The following is a 20,531-nucleotide window of genomic DNA, read 5'->3' on the forward strand; positions in this document are numbered from 1 at the left end:
GTAGTGAAGTGACCAGAACTGAACACAGTACTCCAAGTGGGGTCTAACCAAGATCTTATATAGCCTTAACATTACCTCACGGCTCTTGAACTCAATCCCATGGTTGATGAAGTACCATTACACCGTATGCCTTCTTAATGACACTGTCAACCTGTGCAGCAGCTTTGAGTGTCCTATGGATATGGACCCCAAGGTCTCATTGATTCCCCACACTGCCCCTTGGCAGTCTTACCATTAATATTATATTCTTTCTTCAAACTTGACCTACCAAAATGAATCACTTCACATTTACCTGGGTTGAAGTCCATCTGCACCCTATCGATGTTGCGCTGTAACTGTCCGGACTATCCACATCACTCCCAACTTTTGTGTACTCAGCAAACTTACTAACCCACCCTTGTACCTCACTCATCCAGGTCATGTATAAAAATCACAAAGCGGAGGGGCCCCAGAGCAGATTCCTGCAGAAAACTACTGGTCATCGACCTCCATGCAGAATGCAAACCATCCACAACCACGCTTTGCCTTCTGTGGTCAAGCCAATTCTGGATCCACAAAGCAAGGTCACCTTGGATCCCATGCCTCATTACTTTCTGAATGAGCTTTGCGTAGGGAACCTTATCAAATGCCTTACTGAAATCCATATACACTACATCAACTGCTCTACCTTCATCAATGTATTTTGTTATATCCTCAAAGAATTCCATTAGGCTCGTGTGGCACAACCTCCCCTTGACAAAGTCATGCTGACTATCCCTAATCACATTGTGTCTCTTGGTGGTGTTGTAGGTAGTGTAGAGGATTGTCAAAGATTCCAGAGAGACATTGATAGGATGCAGAAGTGGGCTGAGAAGGGGCAGATGGAGTTCAACCCGGAGAAGTGTGAGGTGGTACACATTGGAAGGACGAACTCCAAGGCAGAGTACAAAGTAAATGGCAGGATACTTGGTAGTGTGGAAGAGCAGAGGGATCTGGGAGTACATGTCCACAGATCCCTGTAAGTTGCCTCACAGGTAGATAGGGTAGTTAAGAAAACTTATGGGGTGTTAGCTTTCATAAGGAGAGAGAGAAAAAGAATGTACCCCCTCGTACCCCATGAGTTATTTATTTATATACACACATTCTTTTTTCTCTCTCCTTTTTCTCCCTTTGTCCCCCTCACTATACCCCTTGCCCATCCTCTGGTTTTCCCCCCTCCTCCTTTTCTTTCTCCTTAGGTCTCCTGTCCCATGATCCTCTCATATCCCTTTTGCCAATCATCTGTCCAGCTCTTGGCTCCATCCCTCCCCCTCCTGTCTTTTCCTATCATTTCGGATCTCCCCCTCCCCCTCCCACTTTCAAATCTCTTACTAGCTCTTCCTTCAGTTAGTCCTGACAAAGGATCTCGGCCCGAAACGTTGACTGTATCTCTTCCTAGAGATGCTGCCTGGCCTGCTGCGTTCACCATCAACTTTTATGTGTGTTGCTTGAAATTCCAGCATCTGCAGATTTCCTCATGTTTGCATTTTTGAAAACAGATAGTAAAAGGTTTTTGTAGTTATAAAAGCAGAAAAGGGTAGCTAAAGTGAATGTGGGTCGCTTGGAGGACAAGAAGAGGGAACTGATATTTGGTAATGAGGAAATTGCCGAGGCTTTGACTGACTATTTTGTGTCGGTCTTCATGGTGGAGGACACATCTAACTTGCCAAAGAGAGATGTTATGGATGCGATGGGAAGTGAGAACATCGATACAATAGCTATCACTAAAGAGGTAGTACTGAGCAACCTTGTGGGCCTGAAGCCCCCTGGTCCTGATGGAATGCATTCCAGGGTACCGAAAGAAATGGTAGATGTTATAGTAGAGGCTTGGGTGATAATTTACCAAAATTCTCTGGAGTCTGGGCAGGTCCTGGCAGATTGGGAGATGGTGAATGTCATGCCACTGTTCAAAAAAGGATGTAGGCAGAGGCAGGTAACTATAGGCCAGTTAGTTTAACATCTGTAGTTGGGAAAATGCTTGAAGCTATCATTAAAGAAGAAATAGTGAGGCATCTAGAAAGAAATGGATCCACCAGGCAGATGCAGCATGGATTCAGCAAAGGCAGGTCATGTTTGACAAACTTACTGGAGTTCTTCAAGAATATAACGAGCACAGTGGATAGAGGGGAACAGATGGACGTTATTTATTTGGATTTCCAGAAGGCCTCGGTGAGGTGCCACATAAAAGACTTATCCATAAGATAAGGTTGGGGGTGATGTATTAGCATGGATAGAGGATTGGTTAAATAGAAAGCAGAGAGTTGGGATATATGGGTGTTACTCCGGTTGGCAATCAGTGGTGAGCGGTGTGCTGCAGGAGTTGGTGCTAGGCCCGCAACTGTTCACAATCTGGAAGATGTGTTCGAATGTAGTGTATCTAAGTTTGTTGACAATATTAAATTGAGTGGAAAAGCAAATTGTGCAGAAGATACTGAGAGTGTTCAGAGAGATATAGATAGATTGAGTGGGCAAGTGTCTGGCAGATGGGGTACAATGTTGGTAAATGCAAGGTTATCCACTTTGGAAGGAAACATGAAAGAGCAGATTAATATTTAAATAGTAAAAAAATGGAGAATGCCCCTTTACAGAGGGATTTGGGAGTGCTTGTGCATGAATCACAAAAGGTTGATTTGCAGGTGCAGCAGGTTATCAAGAAGGTAAATGGAATATTGGCCTTCATTGCTAGAGGGATTGAATTTAAGAGCAGGGAGGTTATACTGCAACTGTACAGGGTACTGGTGAGGCTGCACCTGGAGTACTGTGTGCTGTTCTGGTCTCCCTACTTGAGGAAGGGTATACTACCTTTGGAGGCAGTGCAGAGGAGGTTCACCAGGTTGATTCCAGAGATGAGGGGGTTAGACAATGAGGAGAGATTGAGTTGCCTGAGACTGTACTCACTGGAATTCAGAAGAATGAGAGGAGATCTTATAGAAGCATAAAATTATGAAAGGGATAGATAAGATAGAGATTGGAAAACTGTTTCCACTGGTAGGTGAGACTAGAACTAGGGGGCAGAGCCTCAAGATTCAGGGGAGTAGGTTTAAGACTGAGATGAGGAGAAACTGCTTTTTCTGGAGAGCAGTAAATCTGTGGAATTCTCTGCCCAAATGAAGCAATGGAGGCTACCTCAGTAAATATATTTAAGGCAGGGTTGGATAGATTTTTGCATAGTAGAGGAATTACGGGTCATGGGGAAAAGGCAGGTTGGTGGAGATGAGTTCTTGGCCAGATCAGCCATGATCTTATTGAATGGCTTAACAGGCTTGAGGGGCCAGATAACTACTCCTGGTCCTATTTCTTATGTTCTTGTAATTCAGCATAGCATCTATAACTTTGACTATCTTCTATGGATGTGTGGTGGAGAGTATATTGACTGGCTGCATCACAGCCTGGTATCGAAACACCAAAGCTCTGGAACAGAAAATCCTACAAAAAGTAGTGGATACAGCCCAGCCCATCACGAGTAAAGCCCTCTTTACCACTGAGTGTATCTACACAGCATGCTGTCACAGGAAAGCTGCATCCATCATCAGGGACCCGCACCATCCAGGTCAGGCTTTTGTCTCGCTCCTGTCATCAGGAAGAAGGTACAGGAGCCCCAGGACTCACACCACTAGGCTCAGGAATGGTTATTACCCTACACCTATGCACTCACTTTCAAGGGCTCTTTATCTCATGTTCATTATATATATATATTGCTTTATTTTAATTATTATTCATTTCTTTCTTTTTGTACTACATGGTTGACTGTCTTTTTCACACTGGTTCTGCCCTGTTGGTGCGGTCTTTCATTGAATCTATTATGGTTATTGGATTTACTGAGCATGCCTCCAGGTAAATCATTCTCAGAATTTTATATGGTGCCATATATTTATCTTGATAATTAATTTACTTTGAACTTGTCCCCAGGTGTATCCCATCTTGAAATATCCTTCTGTGGGGGATGAGGTCTTTGGAGCTCCTGATGGAGTTTCTGTAGCTCTGAGTTTTTACAGGGTGGGGTTGTTAGCCCCATGCCCACCCTCTTCCTTTCTCAGATAGGCTTGGGCCATCCACAATGGAGTTTTAAAACATTTTGCTTATGAACGATTTATTAAGTGTTAGAAAAACAAAAAACAAAGAAAGAACTTTGAGAACGAAGAAAATAAAAGTTGTGGTTGCCTCATACTGTGACTGGAGATGGACAAAATTTTAGTGATTTAACCTATAAAATAGCCAGCTTCAAGTGGCGTGACCCCTGCTGCAGAAAAACTGAGAAGCCTCTAGAAAAATATAGAAGCAACTATACCATAATCACTGGAAAGTTCACTGAACAATTACATTTATATATGTGATTATATAAAAATATAAGCAAGCATAGGAAAATTAAACTACGAGGAAAATATAAGAGAAATAACAATTCTACGCTATAATCCAACAGATGCCAGACACTTTTTGCATGTATTGCTACTTTCAGGAAGCTATATACAGCCTAACAAACACAGGAAAATCTGCAGAAGCTGTAAATCCAAAGCAACACACACAAAATGCTGGAGGAACTAGGGACCCTTCCTGAAGAAGGGTCTCGGCCCAAAATGTCAGCTGTTACTCTTTTCTATAGATACTGCCTGACCCACTGAGTTCCTCCAGCATGTTAGTATACACAGGCCTGTCTGCTCCCCAGCACTCCACTGTTGTGTAGATCGAGGGTTCCGAACCTAGGGTCCATGGAATCCTCAGTTAATGGTAGGGGTCCATGGCATAAAAAAGGTTGGGAACCCGTGGTGTATGTCCTGCCAACATTTCCTTTTACATATTCCACTAATCCAGGCAACATCCTGGTAAAACTTCTGCACCCTGTGTGAAGGTTCCATATCCTTCCTATAATGGGGCAGCCTGAATTGAATGTACTACTGCAAATGTGGCCTTACCAGAGATCTAAAACATTGCAGCAGTACTGACTCTTGAACTCAAGGCCTTGACTAATAAAGGCCAGCATGCCACATTCTCCTTCACTTCCTGTCACCCTGTTCAGCAACTTTCAGGGAGCTAAGGATTTGGACCCCAGTATCTCTCTAAATCAACTCTGTATCATTAACTGTCCATTTATATTTGATCTTCCAAGTGCAAGATTTCAGACTTGGCTAGGTTAAACTCCATCTGCCATTTCTCCATTGCATCTGCAACTTATCTACATTCCATTGTATCCTTCAGCAATCTTCAACACTTTCCACAATGCCACCAATATTTGTATTAAAATGGTCTAAGAGCTGGTCCTCATCAGGGGATTACAGGTGGAGAGGGTCAGCCACTTTGAATTTCTCGGTGTTATCATTTCAGAGGGTCTGTTCTGGGCCCAGCATGTAAAGTGCAATTATGAAGAAAGCACGGCAGCGCCTCAACTTTCTTAGATGTTTGCGAAGATTCAGCATTACATCTAAAACAATGACATACTTGTATTGACTGGTTGCATTACAGCCTGGTATGGAAATATCAATGCCCTTGAACAGATAATCATAGAACGTACAAATCTACAGCACATTACAGGCCCTTTGGCCCACAATATTGTGCCGACCATGTAACCTACTCTACAATTTCCCTAGCCCTCTATTTTTCTAAGCTCCATGTACCTATCTAAGAGGCTCTTAAAAGACCCTATTGTATCCGCTTCCACCACTACCGCTGGCAGTGCATTCCACGCACCCCTCACTCTCTGTGTGAAAAACTTACCCCTGACTTCCCCTCAGTACCTATTTCCAAACACGTTAAAACTGTGCCCCCTCCTGTTAGCCATTTCAGCTCTGGGAAAAAGCCTCTGGCTATCCACACAATCAATGCCTCTCATCATCTTATACACCTCTATCAGGTCCCCTCTCATCCTCCATCACTATAAGGAGAAAAGGCCAACTTAACTCCAACTATTCTCATAGGGTATGGCCTCCAATCCAGGCAACATCCTTGTAAATCTCTGAACTCTCTCTATAGTAGCCACCTCCTTCCTGTAGTGAGGTGATCAGAACTGAACACAGTCAAGTGGGGTCTGACCAAGGTCTTATAAAGCTGTTTCATTACCTCACGGCTCTTGAACTCAATCCTGTGGTTGATAAATGCCAACACAGCACATGCCTTCTTAACAACATTCAACCTGCACAGCAGCTTTGAGTGTCCAATTGACACGAACCCCAAGATCACTTAGATCCTCCACAATGGTATTAATATTAATATTATACCATTAATATTATATTGTCTTCAAATTTGACCTACCAAAATGAACCACCCACTTATCTGGGTTGAAGTCTATCTGCCACTTCTCAGCCCAGTTCTGTATCCTATCGATGTCCCACTGTAACCTCCAGACTATCCACAACACCCCCCACCTTCGTGTCATCAGCAAACTTACTAACCCACCCTTCTACTTCTTCATCCAGATCATTTATAAAAATGACAAAGCGGAGGCGTCCCAGAACAGATTCCTGCAGAACACCACTGGTCACTGACCTCCATGTAGAATACGAACCATCTACAACCACCCTTTGCCTTCTATGGACAAGCCAATTCTGGATCCACAAAGCAAGGTCTCCTTGGATCCCATTCCTCCTTACTTTCTAAAGGAGCCTTGCATGGGGAGCCTTATCAAATGCCTTACTGAAATCCATATACACTATATCCACTGATCTACCTTCATCAATGTATTTTGTTACATCCTCAAAGAATTCAATCAAGTTCATAAGGCATGACCTACTTTTGACAAAGCCATGCTGACTATCCCTAATCAGATTATGTCTCTTCAAATGCTCACAGGATCTTCTCCAACAAATTGCCCACCACTGAAGTCAGACTCACTGGTCTCTAATTTCCTGGGTTATCTCTGCTCCCTTTCTTGAACAAGGGAACAACATTTGCAACCCTCCAATCCTCCGGTACTGCTCCAGTCCCTATTAATGATGCAAAGATAATCACAAGAGGCTCAGCAATCTCCTTCCTCGCTTACCACAGTCGCCTGGGGTATATCTCATCTGGTCCCAGTGACTTATCTAACTTAATGCTTTCCAAAAACTCCAGCACATCCTCTTTCTTAATATCTATATGCTCATGCGTTTCAGTCCGCTGTAAGTCATCCCCACAATTGCCAAGGTCCTTTTCCCTGGTGAATACTGAAGCAAAGTATTCATTAAGTACCTCCGCTACCTCCTCCGACTCCATACACACGTTTCCACTGTCGCACCCGATTGGTCCTATTTTCTCATATCTTATCCTCTTGCTCTTCACATACTTGTAGAATGCCTCAGGGTTTCCCTTAATCCTGCTCACCAAGGCCTTCTCATGGTCTTTTCTGGCTCTCCTAATTTCATACTTAAGCTCCTTCCTCGCAATCTTGTAATTTTCTAGAGCTCTGACAGTACCTAGTTTCATGAACCTCTGGTAACCTTTTCTTCATAACTAGATTTTCTACATCCTTTGTACACCATGGTTCTTTAAACCTACCATCCTTTCCCTACCTCAATGGAACATACCTATGCAGAACTCCATGCAAATATTCCTTGAATATTTGCCACATTTCTGCTGTGCATTTCCAAAAACTTCTGTTCCTGCCTAATTGCATCTTATTTCCCCCTACCCCAATTAAATCTTTTCCCAAAATGTCTGTTCTGAACCCTTTTCAGTGCTATGGTGGAGAAAGAGTTGTGGTCTGTCCATAAAAACAGTAGTGGATATGGCCCAGTCCATCACAGGTAAAGCCCTCCTCACCATTGAGCACATCTACATGAGTGCTATTACAGGAAATCAGCGTCCATCATTAAGGACCCCCCACCACCCAGACTGTGCTCTCTTCTCACTGCTCCCATCAGGAAGCAGGTACAGGATCCTCAGGACCCACACCCCCAGGTTCAGGTATATTTATTACCTCTCAACCATCAGACTTTTGAACCGCTGCAAATCACTTCACTGGCCCCATCACTGAACTGTTCCCAAAACCTATCGACTCACTTTCAAGGACTCTTCATCTCATGTTCTCAATATTTTTTGCTTACTTATCATTATTTCTTTTTTCCCTTTTGTATTTGCAGTTTGTTGTCCATCCTGTTGGGTGTAGTCTTTCATTGATTCTATTATATTTTTTGAATTTACCGAGTTTGCCCAAAAGAAAACAAATCTCAGGGTAGTATATGGTAACATATATGTACTTTGATAATACATTTATTTTGATATTTGAATTTTGAACTTGCTAACCCAACCATCTACATTTTCACCAAAGTCATTGATAGATTTCACAAACAGCAGAGGTCCCAGTATGGATCCTCACGGAACATCACTAGTCACAGACCTCCAACCAGAATAAGTCCATCAACCGCTACCTTCTATCTTCTATTGGCAAGCCAATTTCGAAACAAAATGGCTAATTGACTGTGGATCCCATGCATTTCAATCTTCTGGATGAGCCTACCTCAAGGAACCACAGAGGCAAAATTCAAAAGGGCGAAGGATGCAGGACTGAAGATGCTGTATTTAAATGCATGTAGCATTCGGAATAAGGTGGACAAACTCATAGAGCAAATACAAATTGGCCAGTATAATGTTGTGGGCATCACTGAGTCTTGGCTGAAAGGAGGCCATAGTTGGGAGCTTAACATCAAAGGATATACTTTGTATCGGAAGGACAGGCAGGGAGGCACAGGCGGTGATGTGGCTCTGTTGGTGAGAGATGGAATTACATCTGTAGAAAGAGGTGACATAGGGTCAGAGAATGTTGAATTTTTGTGGGTGGAGCTAAGAAACTGCAAGGGTAAAAAAAAACATTATGGGGATCATATATAGGCCTCCAAATCATAGCCAAAATGTGGGTGTGAGATTGCAAAGGGAGCTAGGAAAGGCATGTAATAAGGGTAATGACACAATTGTAATGGGGGACTTCAATATGCAAGGGGATTGGGAAGATCAGGTTGGTGCTGGATTGTAAGAGAGAGAATTTGCTGAATGCCTACGAGATTGCTTTTTAGAGCAGCTTGTGCTTGAGCTGACTCGGAAAGGCTATCTTAGATTGGTTGTTGTGTAATAATTATTAGGGAGCTTAATGTAAAGGAACTCTTAGGAGGCAGTGATCATAATATGATTGCGCTCATACTGCAATTTGAGAGGGAGAAGCATAAGAGACATGTATCAGTATCGCAATGGAATAAAGGGAATTAAGAGGCATGTGAGAGGAGCTTGCCAAGGGTGGATTGGAGGAGGATGATGGCAGAGCAGAGATGGCTGAAGTTTCTGGGAATAGTTCAGAAGGCGCAGCATAGATAATGTCCCACAGAAGAAGAAGCAGTTCTCAAATGGCTGGGGAAGCAATGCGTTTGCAGCAAGACTTAGACAAATTGAAAGAATGGGCAAAAGTGTAGCAGGTGGAATACAGTGTTAGAAAATGTATGATAATGCATTTTTGTAGAAGAAACAATAGTGTGAACTATTATTTAAATGTGGAGAAGGTTCAAACATCAGAGGTGCAGAGGGTCTTGGGACTCCTCCTGTAAGACTTCCAGAAAGTTAATTTACAGGTTGAGTCTGTGGTAAAGAAGGCAAATGCAATGTTGGCATTTATTTCAAGGGGAATAGAATATAAAAACAAGAAGATAATGCTGAGCCTTTAATAGACACTAGTCAGGCCGCACTTGGAGTATTGTCAACAGTTCTGGGCCCCATATCTCAGAAAGGATGTGTTGTCATTGGAGAGATTTCAGAGGAGGTTCACGAGGATGATTACTGAAATGAAGGGGTTAACATATCAGAAACATTTGGCAACTTTGGGTCTGTACTCACTGGAATTCAGAAGAATGCGTGAGGATCTCATTGAAACCTAGTGAATGTTGAAAGGACTTGATAAGTTGGATGTGGGGAGGATGTTTCCTATGGTGGGGGGTGGTATCCAGAACTAGGGGGCATGGTCTCAAAATTGAGGGGCAACCTTTTAGAACTGAGGTCAGGAGGAATTTTTTTCTGTCAGAGCGTAGTGAATGGTGGAGCGGACTCAATGGATTGAATGGCCTAATTCTGCTCCTATGTCTTACGGTCTTATGGAAATTTATCAAACACCTTACGAAGATCCATGAAGACAACATCTACATCTACCTTCATCATCTTGAAAAACAGAATCAAGTTAGTGAAACACAACTTACCCAATACAAAATCATGCTGACTGCCCCTAATTAGGCCATGGTTTTCAAATGCTCATAAATCCTATCCCTTTGCATATTGGCCTTTATAAATCAAGTCATTGAGTACAGGAGTTGAGATGTTATGCAGTTATTAACAGTTTTAGAAATTGCTGAAGCTAAGTATTGTGTGCAATTCTGGTTACCTACTGACAGGAAAGATATAAAAAAAACTTGAAAGAGTGCAGGGAGAACTTACACAGATGTTACTGGGACTTGCAGGCATGGACATTAGGACTTAATTCCCAGAGTGCAGGAGAATGAGGGGAGATTTAATGGAGGTATATGAGGGGTATAAATAGAGTAAATGCAAACCAGGCTTTTTCCCCTCAGATTGAGTGAGACTAGACCTAAAGTTCATAGGTTAAGGGTGAAAGTTGAAATATTTAACAGGAGCATGAGGGAGAATTTCTGTCAGGGGATTGTATAATTGTGGAATAAGCTCCCAGCAGAAGCGGGAGATGCAAGTTCAATTGTAACATTTAAGAGAAGATTAGATAGGTACATAGGTGAGAGATATGGTATGCAGGTAGGTGAAACTAGGCAAACCAGGATGACATGGTCTAGATGGACCAAATGTCCTGATTCTGTGCTGAAGTGTTCTATGACTTTTTCCAGTAGCTTTTCAGTAATGTGAGACTGACTTCTGTATTTACCAGGATTATCCCTCTTTCCTTCATTAAACAATGGAACAGAAAAAGTGTTTAAACATAAAAAATGCTGGAGAAACTCAGCAGGTCAGGCAGCACCTGTGGAGGGGGATAAATAGTGGATGTTTAACCAGCAGTGAAATAAGTTTGTGATCTTGACCTGGTTATGAAGTCTATTGTATTTCCCTAGAAAGAGATCATTTCAGCCCATTCAGTCTATGCTTGCTTACAGAATGATCTCATTTCCCAATAATTTTACCAAATACCCATAAACTCCTCTCAGCTCCCACCAATCACTCACACACCAGGGGCAACTTACGGTGCCCAATTAAGACCTTAAGACATAGGAGCAGAAGTAGGCTATACAGCCCATCAGGTCTGCTTCACCATTCCATCATGGCTGATTTATTATCCCTCTCAACCCCATTCTCCTGCCTTCATCCCAAAAATATAATCTGGAACCAATCAACCACCACCTTAAATAAACCTGCACAACTGTCTGGGCCAATTAATTCCTCTTCATCTCTGTTCTAATGAATGTCCTTCTATTCTGAGGCTGTGCCCTCTGGTCCCAGGCTGCCCACTATCGGAAACATCCTTCTTACATCCACTCTATCTAGGCGTTTCAATATTCAACAGGTTTCAATGAGATCCCCTCTCCATTCTTCTAAACTCCAGCGGTTATGGGCCCAGAGCCATCTAACACTCCTCAGATGTTAAGCCTTTCATTCCTCGGGTCATTCTTGTGAACCTCCTCTGGATCCTCTCTGAAGCCGGCACATCTTTTTATAAACAAAGGGCACAAAACTGCTCAAATTACTCCGAGTGCTGTCTGACCAATGCCTTATAAAGCCTCAGCATTGCATCCTTGATTTTGTATTATATTCCTCTCGAAGTGAATGCTATAATTGTGTTTCCTTCCTTACCATCTACCTAACCTACAAGTTAACCTTCAAGGAATTCTGCACAAGCACTCCCAAGTCCTTCTGCACCTCTGATTTTTGAATTTTCTCCCCATTTAGAAAATATTCCATGCCTAAATGACCATGCTCTTCCTTAAACTATATTCTACCTGCCACTTCTTTGTCCATTCTCCCAAACTGCCTAAATCCTTCTGCAGACTCCCTATTTACTCAACACCACTTGTCCCTTCATCAATCTTTATATCATCTCCAAACTTGGTCACTAAGCTAACAAAATCTGTAGGCGCTGGAAATCCAAGCAACACACACAAAATTCTGGAGGAAATCAGCAGGCCTGGTAGCACCTATGGAAAAGAGTAAACAGTCAATGTCACAGGCTGAGGCTCTTCACTAGTACTTCTTATGAAGTGTGTTCTGATGAAGGGTTTTGGCCCAAAATGTCGATTATTTTAGGAAGTCCACTATCATCTTGGTACAAGGTAATGTGCTTCAGTGACTACCACCCAGATGTGACATCCACCATCATGAAGTGCTTTGAGAGGCTGGTTATGGCACACATTAACTCCAGCCTTCCTGATAACCTCAATCCATTGCAATTTGCCTACCGTTGAAACAGACCTTCACCAGGTAACATCTTCCTGGCCCTATGCTCATCTTGGGAGCATATGGAGAGTAAAGGCAGATTTATTTCTTGACAATAATTTCACCTTCAATACAATAATTCTAAACAAACATTCCTCCAAACTGGGACCAGGAACTCAGTACATCCCTTGGCAACTGGATCGTTTCCCTTTTTTCAAAGGAGGTTTATTCAGTGATTACAGCATAAGAAATCGTGTTGCTCTATTTCAGATTGTCAGGTATGATGTTGTGGCCATCATTGAATCGTGACTGAAGGATGGTTGTAGTTGGGAGCTGAATGTCCAAGGTTACACGTTGTATCAGAGGGATAGGAAGGTAGGCAGAGGGGCTGGCATGGCTCTGCTGGTACAGAATGGCATCAAATCAGTAGAAAGATGTGACATAAGGTCGAAAGATGTTGAACCCTTGTGGGCTGAGTTAAGAAACTGCAAGGGTAAATGGACCCTGATAGCGGTTATATACAGGCCTCCCTATATTAGCTGGGATGTGGACCGTAGATGACAACAGGAAATAGAAAAAGCGTTTCAAAACAGCAATATTATGATAGTCATGGGAGATTTCAACATGCAGGTCAATTGGGAAAATCAGATTGGAAATGGATTTCAAGAGACAGAATGCCTATGAGATGGCTTTTTAGAGCAGTTCATCATTGAGCCTACTAGGGGATCAGCTCTGCTGGATTGTGTGTTATGTAATGAACTAGAGAAGTTTTGAGAGCTGAAGAACCCTTAGGAGATCTTTTATAATTGAGTTCAACATGAAATTTGATAGGGAGAAAGTAAAGTCTGACATAGCAGTATTTCAGTGGAGTAAAGGAAATTACTCCATTGTATGAGAAAAAAGTTGGCCAAAGTAAATTGGAAGGAGATTCTGCAATGGCTTGAGTTTCTGGGACAAATGAGGAAGGTGCAGGATAGATGTGTTCCAAAAATGAAGAAATATTCAAATGGCAAAATTGTACAACTGTGGCTGACAAGGGAAGCCAAAGCTGATGTAAAAGCAGAAGTGAGGGCATACAACAAAGCAAAGATTAGTGGAAAGACAGTGGATTGGAAAGCTTTAAACCCCTACAGAGAGCAACTAAAAGAGTCATTAGGAGGGAGAAGATCAAATATGAAAGCAGGTTAGCAAACAATATTGGAGTGGATAGTAAAAGCTTTTTCAAGTGTGTAAAAAATAAAAGATAGATGAGAGTGGATATAGGACCACTAGAAAATGAGGCCAGAGAAATAATAACGGTGGATAAGGAGATGGCATATGAACTAAATGAGTATTTTGCATCAGTCTTTGCTGTGGAAGACACTAGCAGTTGGCTAGATGTGGAAGTGTACGAGGGGAGAGAAGTGAGTGCGGTTACTGTTACAAGGGAGAAGGTGCTCAAAAAGCTGAAAGACCTAAGGATACATAAGTCACCCGGACCAGATAAATTGCACCCTAGGGTTCTGAAAGAGGGAGCAGTAGAGGTTGTGGGGGCATTAATAATTATCTTTCAAAAATCATTGACTCTGGCATGGTGCCAGAGGACTGGAAAATTGCAAATGTTACTCCACTCTTTAAGAAAGGAGGAAGACAGCAGTAAGGAAATTACTGTATAGACTAGTTAGCCTGACTTCAGTGGTTGGGAAGATGTTGGAGTCAATTGTTAATGATGAGGTTATGGAGTACTTGGTGACACAGGACAAGATAGGACAAAGTCAGCATGGTTTCCTTCAGGGAAAATCCTGCCTGATGAACCTGTTGGAATTCTTTGAGGAGATTACATATAGGATAGATATAAGGGATGCAGTGGATGTTGTATATTTGGAATTTTAGAAGGCCTTTAACAAAGTGTCGCACCTGAGGCTGCTTACCAAGTTAAGAGCTCATGGTATTACAGGATAGTTACTAGCATGGTTGGAGCATTGGCTGATTGGTAGGAGGCAGTGAGTGGGAATAAAAGGATCATTTTCTGGTTGGCTGCCATTGACTAGTGGTGCTCTGCAGGGCTCGGTATTGGGACTTCTCTTTATGCTGTATATCAATGATTTAGTTGATGGAATGGATGGCTTTGTTGCCAAGTTTGCAGGTGATACGAAGACTGGTGGAGGGGCAGGTAGTGTTGAGGAAACAGGTAGGCTACAGAAGGACTTAGACAGATTAGGAGAATGGACAAGAGAGTGGCACATGAAATACAGTGTTGGAAAATGTATGGTCATGCACTTTGGTAGAAGAAATAAATGTGCAGACTATTTTCTAAACAAGGAAAAAATCCAAAAATCTTGAGATGCAAAGGGACTTGGAAGTCCTTGTGCAGAATGCCCTAAAGGTTAACTTGCAGGTAGAATCGATAGCGAAGAAGGCAAATACAATGTTAGCTAGCATTCATTTCATGAGGTCTAGAATACAAAAGCAAGGATGTGATGCTGAGGCTTTATAAGGCACTCATGAGGCCTCACATTGAGTATTGTGAAAGTTTTTGTGCTCCTCATCTCAGAAGAGATGTGCTGGCATTGGAGAGAGTTGAGAGGAAGTTCGCAAGGATGATTTTATCAAATGAGGAACGCTTGATGGATCTGGGCCTGGACTCGCTGGAATTTAGAAGGATGAGTGGGGATCTCATTGAAGCCTTTTGAATTGGTGAAAGTCCTAGACTGAGTAGATGTGGAAAGGATTTTTCCCATGGTGGGGAGTCTAGGACAAGAGGGAACAGCTTCAGGATAGAGGAGTGTCCATTTAAAATAGAGGTGCGGAGAAATTTCTTTAGCCAGAGGGTGGTGATTTTGTGGAATTCTTTACCACAGGCAGCTGTGGAGGCCAGGTTGTTGGGTGTATTTAAGATAGTGCTTGGTAGATTCTTGATTGGACGTGACATCAAAGGTTACAGGGAGAAGGCCAGGGAGTGGGGCTGAGAAGGGGGACAAAGGATCAGCCATGATTGAATGGCAAAGCAGACTCAATAGGCTAAATGGCCTAATTCTGCTCCTATGTCTTATGTTACAATAGACATTCTTTACAGTTGCAAATTATAATACAGTCATACCTATCTTGAATGCACTCAAGCCCCTTTGGCACCCACTAGACCCGGAGATCCTCCACTGTACTCATGAGGACTGCTGCATACTCATCCTCCAGGTCACTTAGTTGTGGACATAACCCCAGAAGAGGGACAGACAATTAGTTCAGGCAGAGCCCTTGACTGCCTGCCGCCTAGACCCATAACTGGTCACTTTGGCCAGGCCCAGGAGCAAACCAACCATCAGAATTCTTGAGCTCCCACCCCCTCCACACTGAGTCACCGAAGATCAGAAGCATGGGGCTGAAGTGCAGTCACAAGTTGAGGAGCAGATTCTTCAGGTACTCAAGCAGGGGCTGCAACCTCTCCCACTCCATATATACATGATACATCATCGCCTCCTAGTCACAGGAAGGACAGGTGGTGGGAGTCTCTAAACCGATTGAAGAATATTACATGGTACTACTACTAGCAACTCTCTCCACCCCATGTCCCCACTGTAAAGGGGAAGGACTCTTGCACAAAGAAACATCCACTGCTGTTGCAATGGGATTCTCAACTTCATGACCAACAGGTACCAATCAATAAGCACAGGCAGCAACTCCTCCAAAACAATTATCCTCAATGGTGGTGGCCCACAATGTTGTGTCCCCAGCCCCCTACACTCATAACTGTGTGGCCACACTCTGCTCTTTCTCCCACTGGAAGTTCACAGATGACACCACCGTTGTGGGACATATCTCAAATGATGACAAGTCGATGTACAGGAAAGAGAGAAAGAGTTTAGTGAAATGGTATTGTGACAACAATGTTTCCCTCAATATCAGCAAAATCAAAGAGCTGGTCATTGACTTTAGGAGGCAGGGTGGAGTATGCGCTCCTGTATGTATCAATGGTGCTGAGTTGTATATGGTTGAGAACATCACCAGTAGTCCTGATAAACGGTCTCAGCCCAAAATATCGGCTGTCTATTCCCCTCCAGGAATGCTGTCTGACCTGCTGAGTTCCTCCAGCATTTTGTTTTGATTAGATTATGAGGACACTCAGTCCTCGTTTATTGTCATTTAGAAATGCATGCATTAAAAATGATACAATGTTCCTCCAATATGATATCACAGAAACACAAGACAGACCAAGACTAAAACTGACAAAAACTACTGAATTATAACATATAGTTACAACAGTGCAAAGCAATACCGTAATTTGATAAGAGCAGACCATAGGCACGGTAAAAAAAAAGTCTCAAAGTCCCAACAGCTCCAACATCTCACGCAGATGGTAGAAGGGAGAAACTCTCCCTGCCATGAGCTTCCAGCGCCGCAAACTTGCTGATGCAGCATCCTGGAAGCACCCGACCACAGTCTGACTCTGAGTCCGTCCGAAAACTTCGAGCCTCCGACACCAAGCACCGAGCACCATCTCTGCCGAGCGCCTTGACCCCGGCCCCGGCCGCCAAGCAACAGGCAAAGCCGAGGATTCGGGGCCTTCCCCTCCGGAGATTCTGGATCACACAGTAGCAGCGGCAGAGAAGCAGGCATTTCAGAAGTTTCACCAGATGTTCCTCTGCGCTGTCACGTCTGCCTCCATCAAATCAGAATTGTGCACGGCCTCCTACTTTACAGATAACAGGTATTCATCACCGGAAAGGCCGTGCGCGCTGCGTTGCGCCGCCATCTTCTCCTCCTCCTTTTGTGTGTGTTACTCAAAATTTCCAGAATCTGCAGAATCTTTTGTGTATATCATCACTAGCCTGCCCAAATTGAACCGTGTAGAGACTATGGCCAAGAAAACTCACTGCTCCACAACTTCCTCAGGAGGCTAAGAAATCCAGAATGCCCCTGCTGACCCTCACCAATTTTTATAGATGCACACTTGAAAAACCTCCTAAATGGATGCATTATAGTTTGGTATGGCAACTGCTGTGCCTAAAACCACAAGTGGACGCTTTTGATTATCTTAATATTCTCTCTTCAACGACCTTCCCATGTAATATTCCGTTTATTATGTTTTCTTCCTTATTTTTATGTGTATTTGTAAATTCTTCCTAGAATCCTTGTTGCTTTCTTTCCTTCCTAAGATACTTTCAAACAATGATGAGACTGAGGCCTCCTTCTGTCAGGGTTGACCATTGTTATTGCATCCTAGCTATCTAGATATGCAAGTCTGGGCAGTACAATACAGAGAGCAAGCTCCCCCTCTCCACACAGCTGACAATCCAAAGGAATGGCAGAGACCGATACAGATTAACACCAGCAGCATTGCAGAGGTTCCCAGTCAGCATTGAACTCAGTGTAGAACTGGCTTAGGGACTCAAGCTCAGGAGTTTTCCCTTGGAGTTTACCCCCCAAGCCTTTCCCATTCCTACAAGACAGCAGAGGCTTGAGGTCAGAGTTTTCCTTCTTTTAGATGAGCTGCCAACCATGATTGATTAGGCCCTACCTGCCTAAAGCAACTAGTTTAAAGATGCCAGTAACCCACCTTTGCCCTTTCTCTTGCAAACAGGAACAGTTCTGCTGGGTCAGGACCTGGACTTGGTTGTCAAAGGCTACTTGAGACACATGTCACCGAGAACACTTAATAGGTAGTGGAAGCTTGTCCCCTTTACCAACCCCTGCTATAAACACTCTAGGAACCTTCAAACTAGCATTATAAGAATAATGCTGCACATGTACTATTGGTCTTACATTTGGATGTAAGGTGCATATTCTGTTGCACAGCTTACAACAAAATACAAGAACTATACTATATAATGCAATTAAAGCCTCATATAATGTTGTTCTTACATTCATAAGGAACATAGAATGTTACAGCACATTATAGCTTCTTTGGCCAAGATGTTGTGCTGACCCTTAACATACTGTAAGGTCAATTTAACCCTTCCCTCCCACAGAGTCCTTCTTTTTTCTGTCATCCATCTGCCTATCTAAGAGTCTCTTAAAATGTCCGTAATATATCTGCTTCTACCACCACCCCAGGCAGTGTGTTCCATGCAACAACTACTCTATGTGTAAAAAAAATATCTGACACCCCTCCTATACTTTCTTTTAGTCAACTTAAAATTATCCACCCCCCCCCCACCTCATATTAGTCATTTCCACCCTGGGAAAATGTCTCTGGCTGTCACTCAATCTATGTTTCTTATAATATATGTATTACATTATTATTGTACATATTATCATTCTGTACTTTATTACTAGTTAAGTCTGCATACTGCTAAGTGTGTTTTTAAATGTTGGTGTTGTAACGAAAGAATTTCCCACTCAGGATCAATAAAGTTCTTATTATTACTATTACTATTATTATTATCTTGTACACCTCTATCAAGTCACCCCTCATCCTCCTTCACTCCAGAGAGAAAAGCCCTAGCTTGCTCAACCCATCCTCATTATCAATGCTCTCTAATCCAGGCAGCTTCCTGGTAAGTCTCCTCTGCACTCTCTCTAAAGCTTCCGCATCCTTCCTATAATGAGGCGACCAGAGCTGACACAATGTTCTTAGTGTGGTTTAACCAGGATTTTATAGAGCTGCAACATAACCTCAGCTCTTGAACGCAGTTCTCTGACTAATGAAGGCCAACACACCATACACCTTCTCAACAACCCTGCCAACTGCGCAGATATTCAATCATTCCATAGTCTTTCTCAACCAATTAATTGTTTTCCAAGTATAGTTAAAGTTGCATGGTGGGCAAATGTTTCAACCTGATCTTGGTAACATTAATTAAGAATAGCTGTTAGCCCAGGGAGAACTGTCATGCTCAAGGTTGATGTGAGGGGGAAATGCTTCTAGGTTTGAAAGATGATACCACTCAACGGTGCAACATACCTTCAGAGTGGTCCTGCGATCTAGGTTTTGTACTTTATAAAAGGGGAATACTATTCTACATTGCTTTGACTGGGTGGATGTCCTTTCCTTTCCCTTAAACACTTCTGTGTTTCCCACAGATGCCTGCAGACATGAGACGCCTGGTGGACAGCACTCACCTTGTGTCCCCCACAGAGTCATTGATCCTGTTGTGCGGAGGGATGGACTGCACATGTAAGGAGAAGAAACTGGAGGAGATTGTCGTGGTGAACATGTCTAGATGTTACCTGATCAACTTGGGTGACCTGACCCGCTGCCAGGCTCTGATGATCTGCATTCTGCCCGGGAATTACATCACCAAAATCGATGCTCTGTCATACTGTCCAAATTTAATCAAGTTGGATCTCCATGGCAACCACGTAAGTGAGGGAGGATGTGGGGTAATCTCATTGAAACCTATTGGATATTGAAAGGCCTAGATACAGTGGATGTGGAGGGAATGGTTCCTATAGTGGGGAAGTCTAGAACCAGAGTGCACAGCCTCAGTATAGATGGATACCCATTTAAAACAGAGATGAGGGAGAATTTCTTTAGCCAGAGTGTGGTAGATCTGTGGAATTCATTGCCACAGGCAGCTGTGGAGGCCAAGTTATTGAGTATACTTAAAACAGAAATTGATAGATTCTTGATTAGTCAGGATGTCAAAGGTTATGGGGAGAAGACAGGAGCATGGGGTTGAGAGAGATAATAAGTCAGCCATGATAGAATAGCAGAGCAGACTCAATAGACCGACTGGCCTAATTCTGCTCCTATGTCTTATGGTCTTATGTGTGAGCTGTGTGTAATCGAGTGGTCCAGTTGGAGCGCTGAATGCTGACAATCAGAGTGCAGAATGTTTAATGTTCGCATCTGCTCCGAATGATATCGTATTTGTTAAGTAGGTACCGTGCACAATCCTGATTTGATGGAGACAGACGTGAGAAGCACGGAGGAACATCTGGAGAAACTTCTGAAATGTCTGCTTCGCTGCTGTTGCTGCTGTGCGATCACGAATCTCCGGAGGGGAAGGCCCCAAATCCTCGGCTTTGCCTGTTGCTGGGGCCGGGGTCGAAGCGCTTGGCAGAGATGGTGCTTGGTGTCAGAGGGCTGGTCAGAGCCTCGAAGTTTTTGGATGGACTCAAGGGTTGGCTGTGGTCGGATGCTTCCAGGGTGCTGCATTGGCAAGTTTTCGGAGCTGGAGGTTCATGGCAGGAAGAGAGTTTCTCTTCCTTCTACCATCTGCGTGAGATGATGGGACTTTCGAGAGACTTTGAGACTTTTTTTT

General features: G+C 43.2%; 1 protein-coding gene across 6 annotated transcripts in view; it reads left to right on the top strand.

The window, feature by feature from the left end:
- The window catches only part of lrriq3 (leucine-rich repeats and IQ motif containing 3), an 88,849-nt gene that overhangs the window by 3,523 nt on the left and 64,795 nt on the right, over positions 1 to 20,531 (top strand). For 5 of the 6 annotated variants that reach the window (XM_072273254.1, XM_072273257.1, XM_072273260.1 and 2 more), the window contains exon 2: positions 19,348 to 19,626. In XM_072273254.1, coding sequence (XP_072129355.1) covers positions 19,348 to 19,626 — 279 coding nt within the window. Of the gene's footprint in view, positions 1 to 17,936; positions 17,985 to 19,347; positions 19,627 to 20,531 lie in introns of those variants that run through there. The other variant, XM_072273256.1, reaches the window with a different exon arrangement.

This window comes from Mobula birostris, chromosome 12 (genome assembly GCF_030028105.1).
Source record: "Mobula birostris isolate sMobBir1 chromosome 12, sMobBir1.hap1, whole genome shotgun sequence".
Lineage (NCBI taxonomy): Eukaryota > Metazoa > Chordata > Chondrichthyes > Myliobatiformes > Myliobatidae > Mobula > Mobula birostris.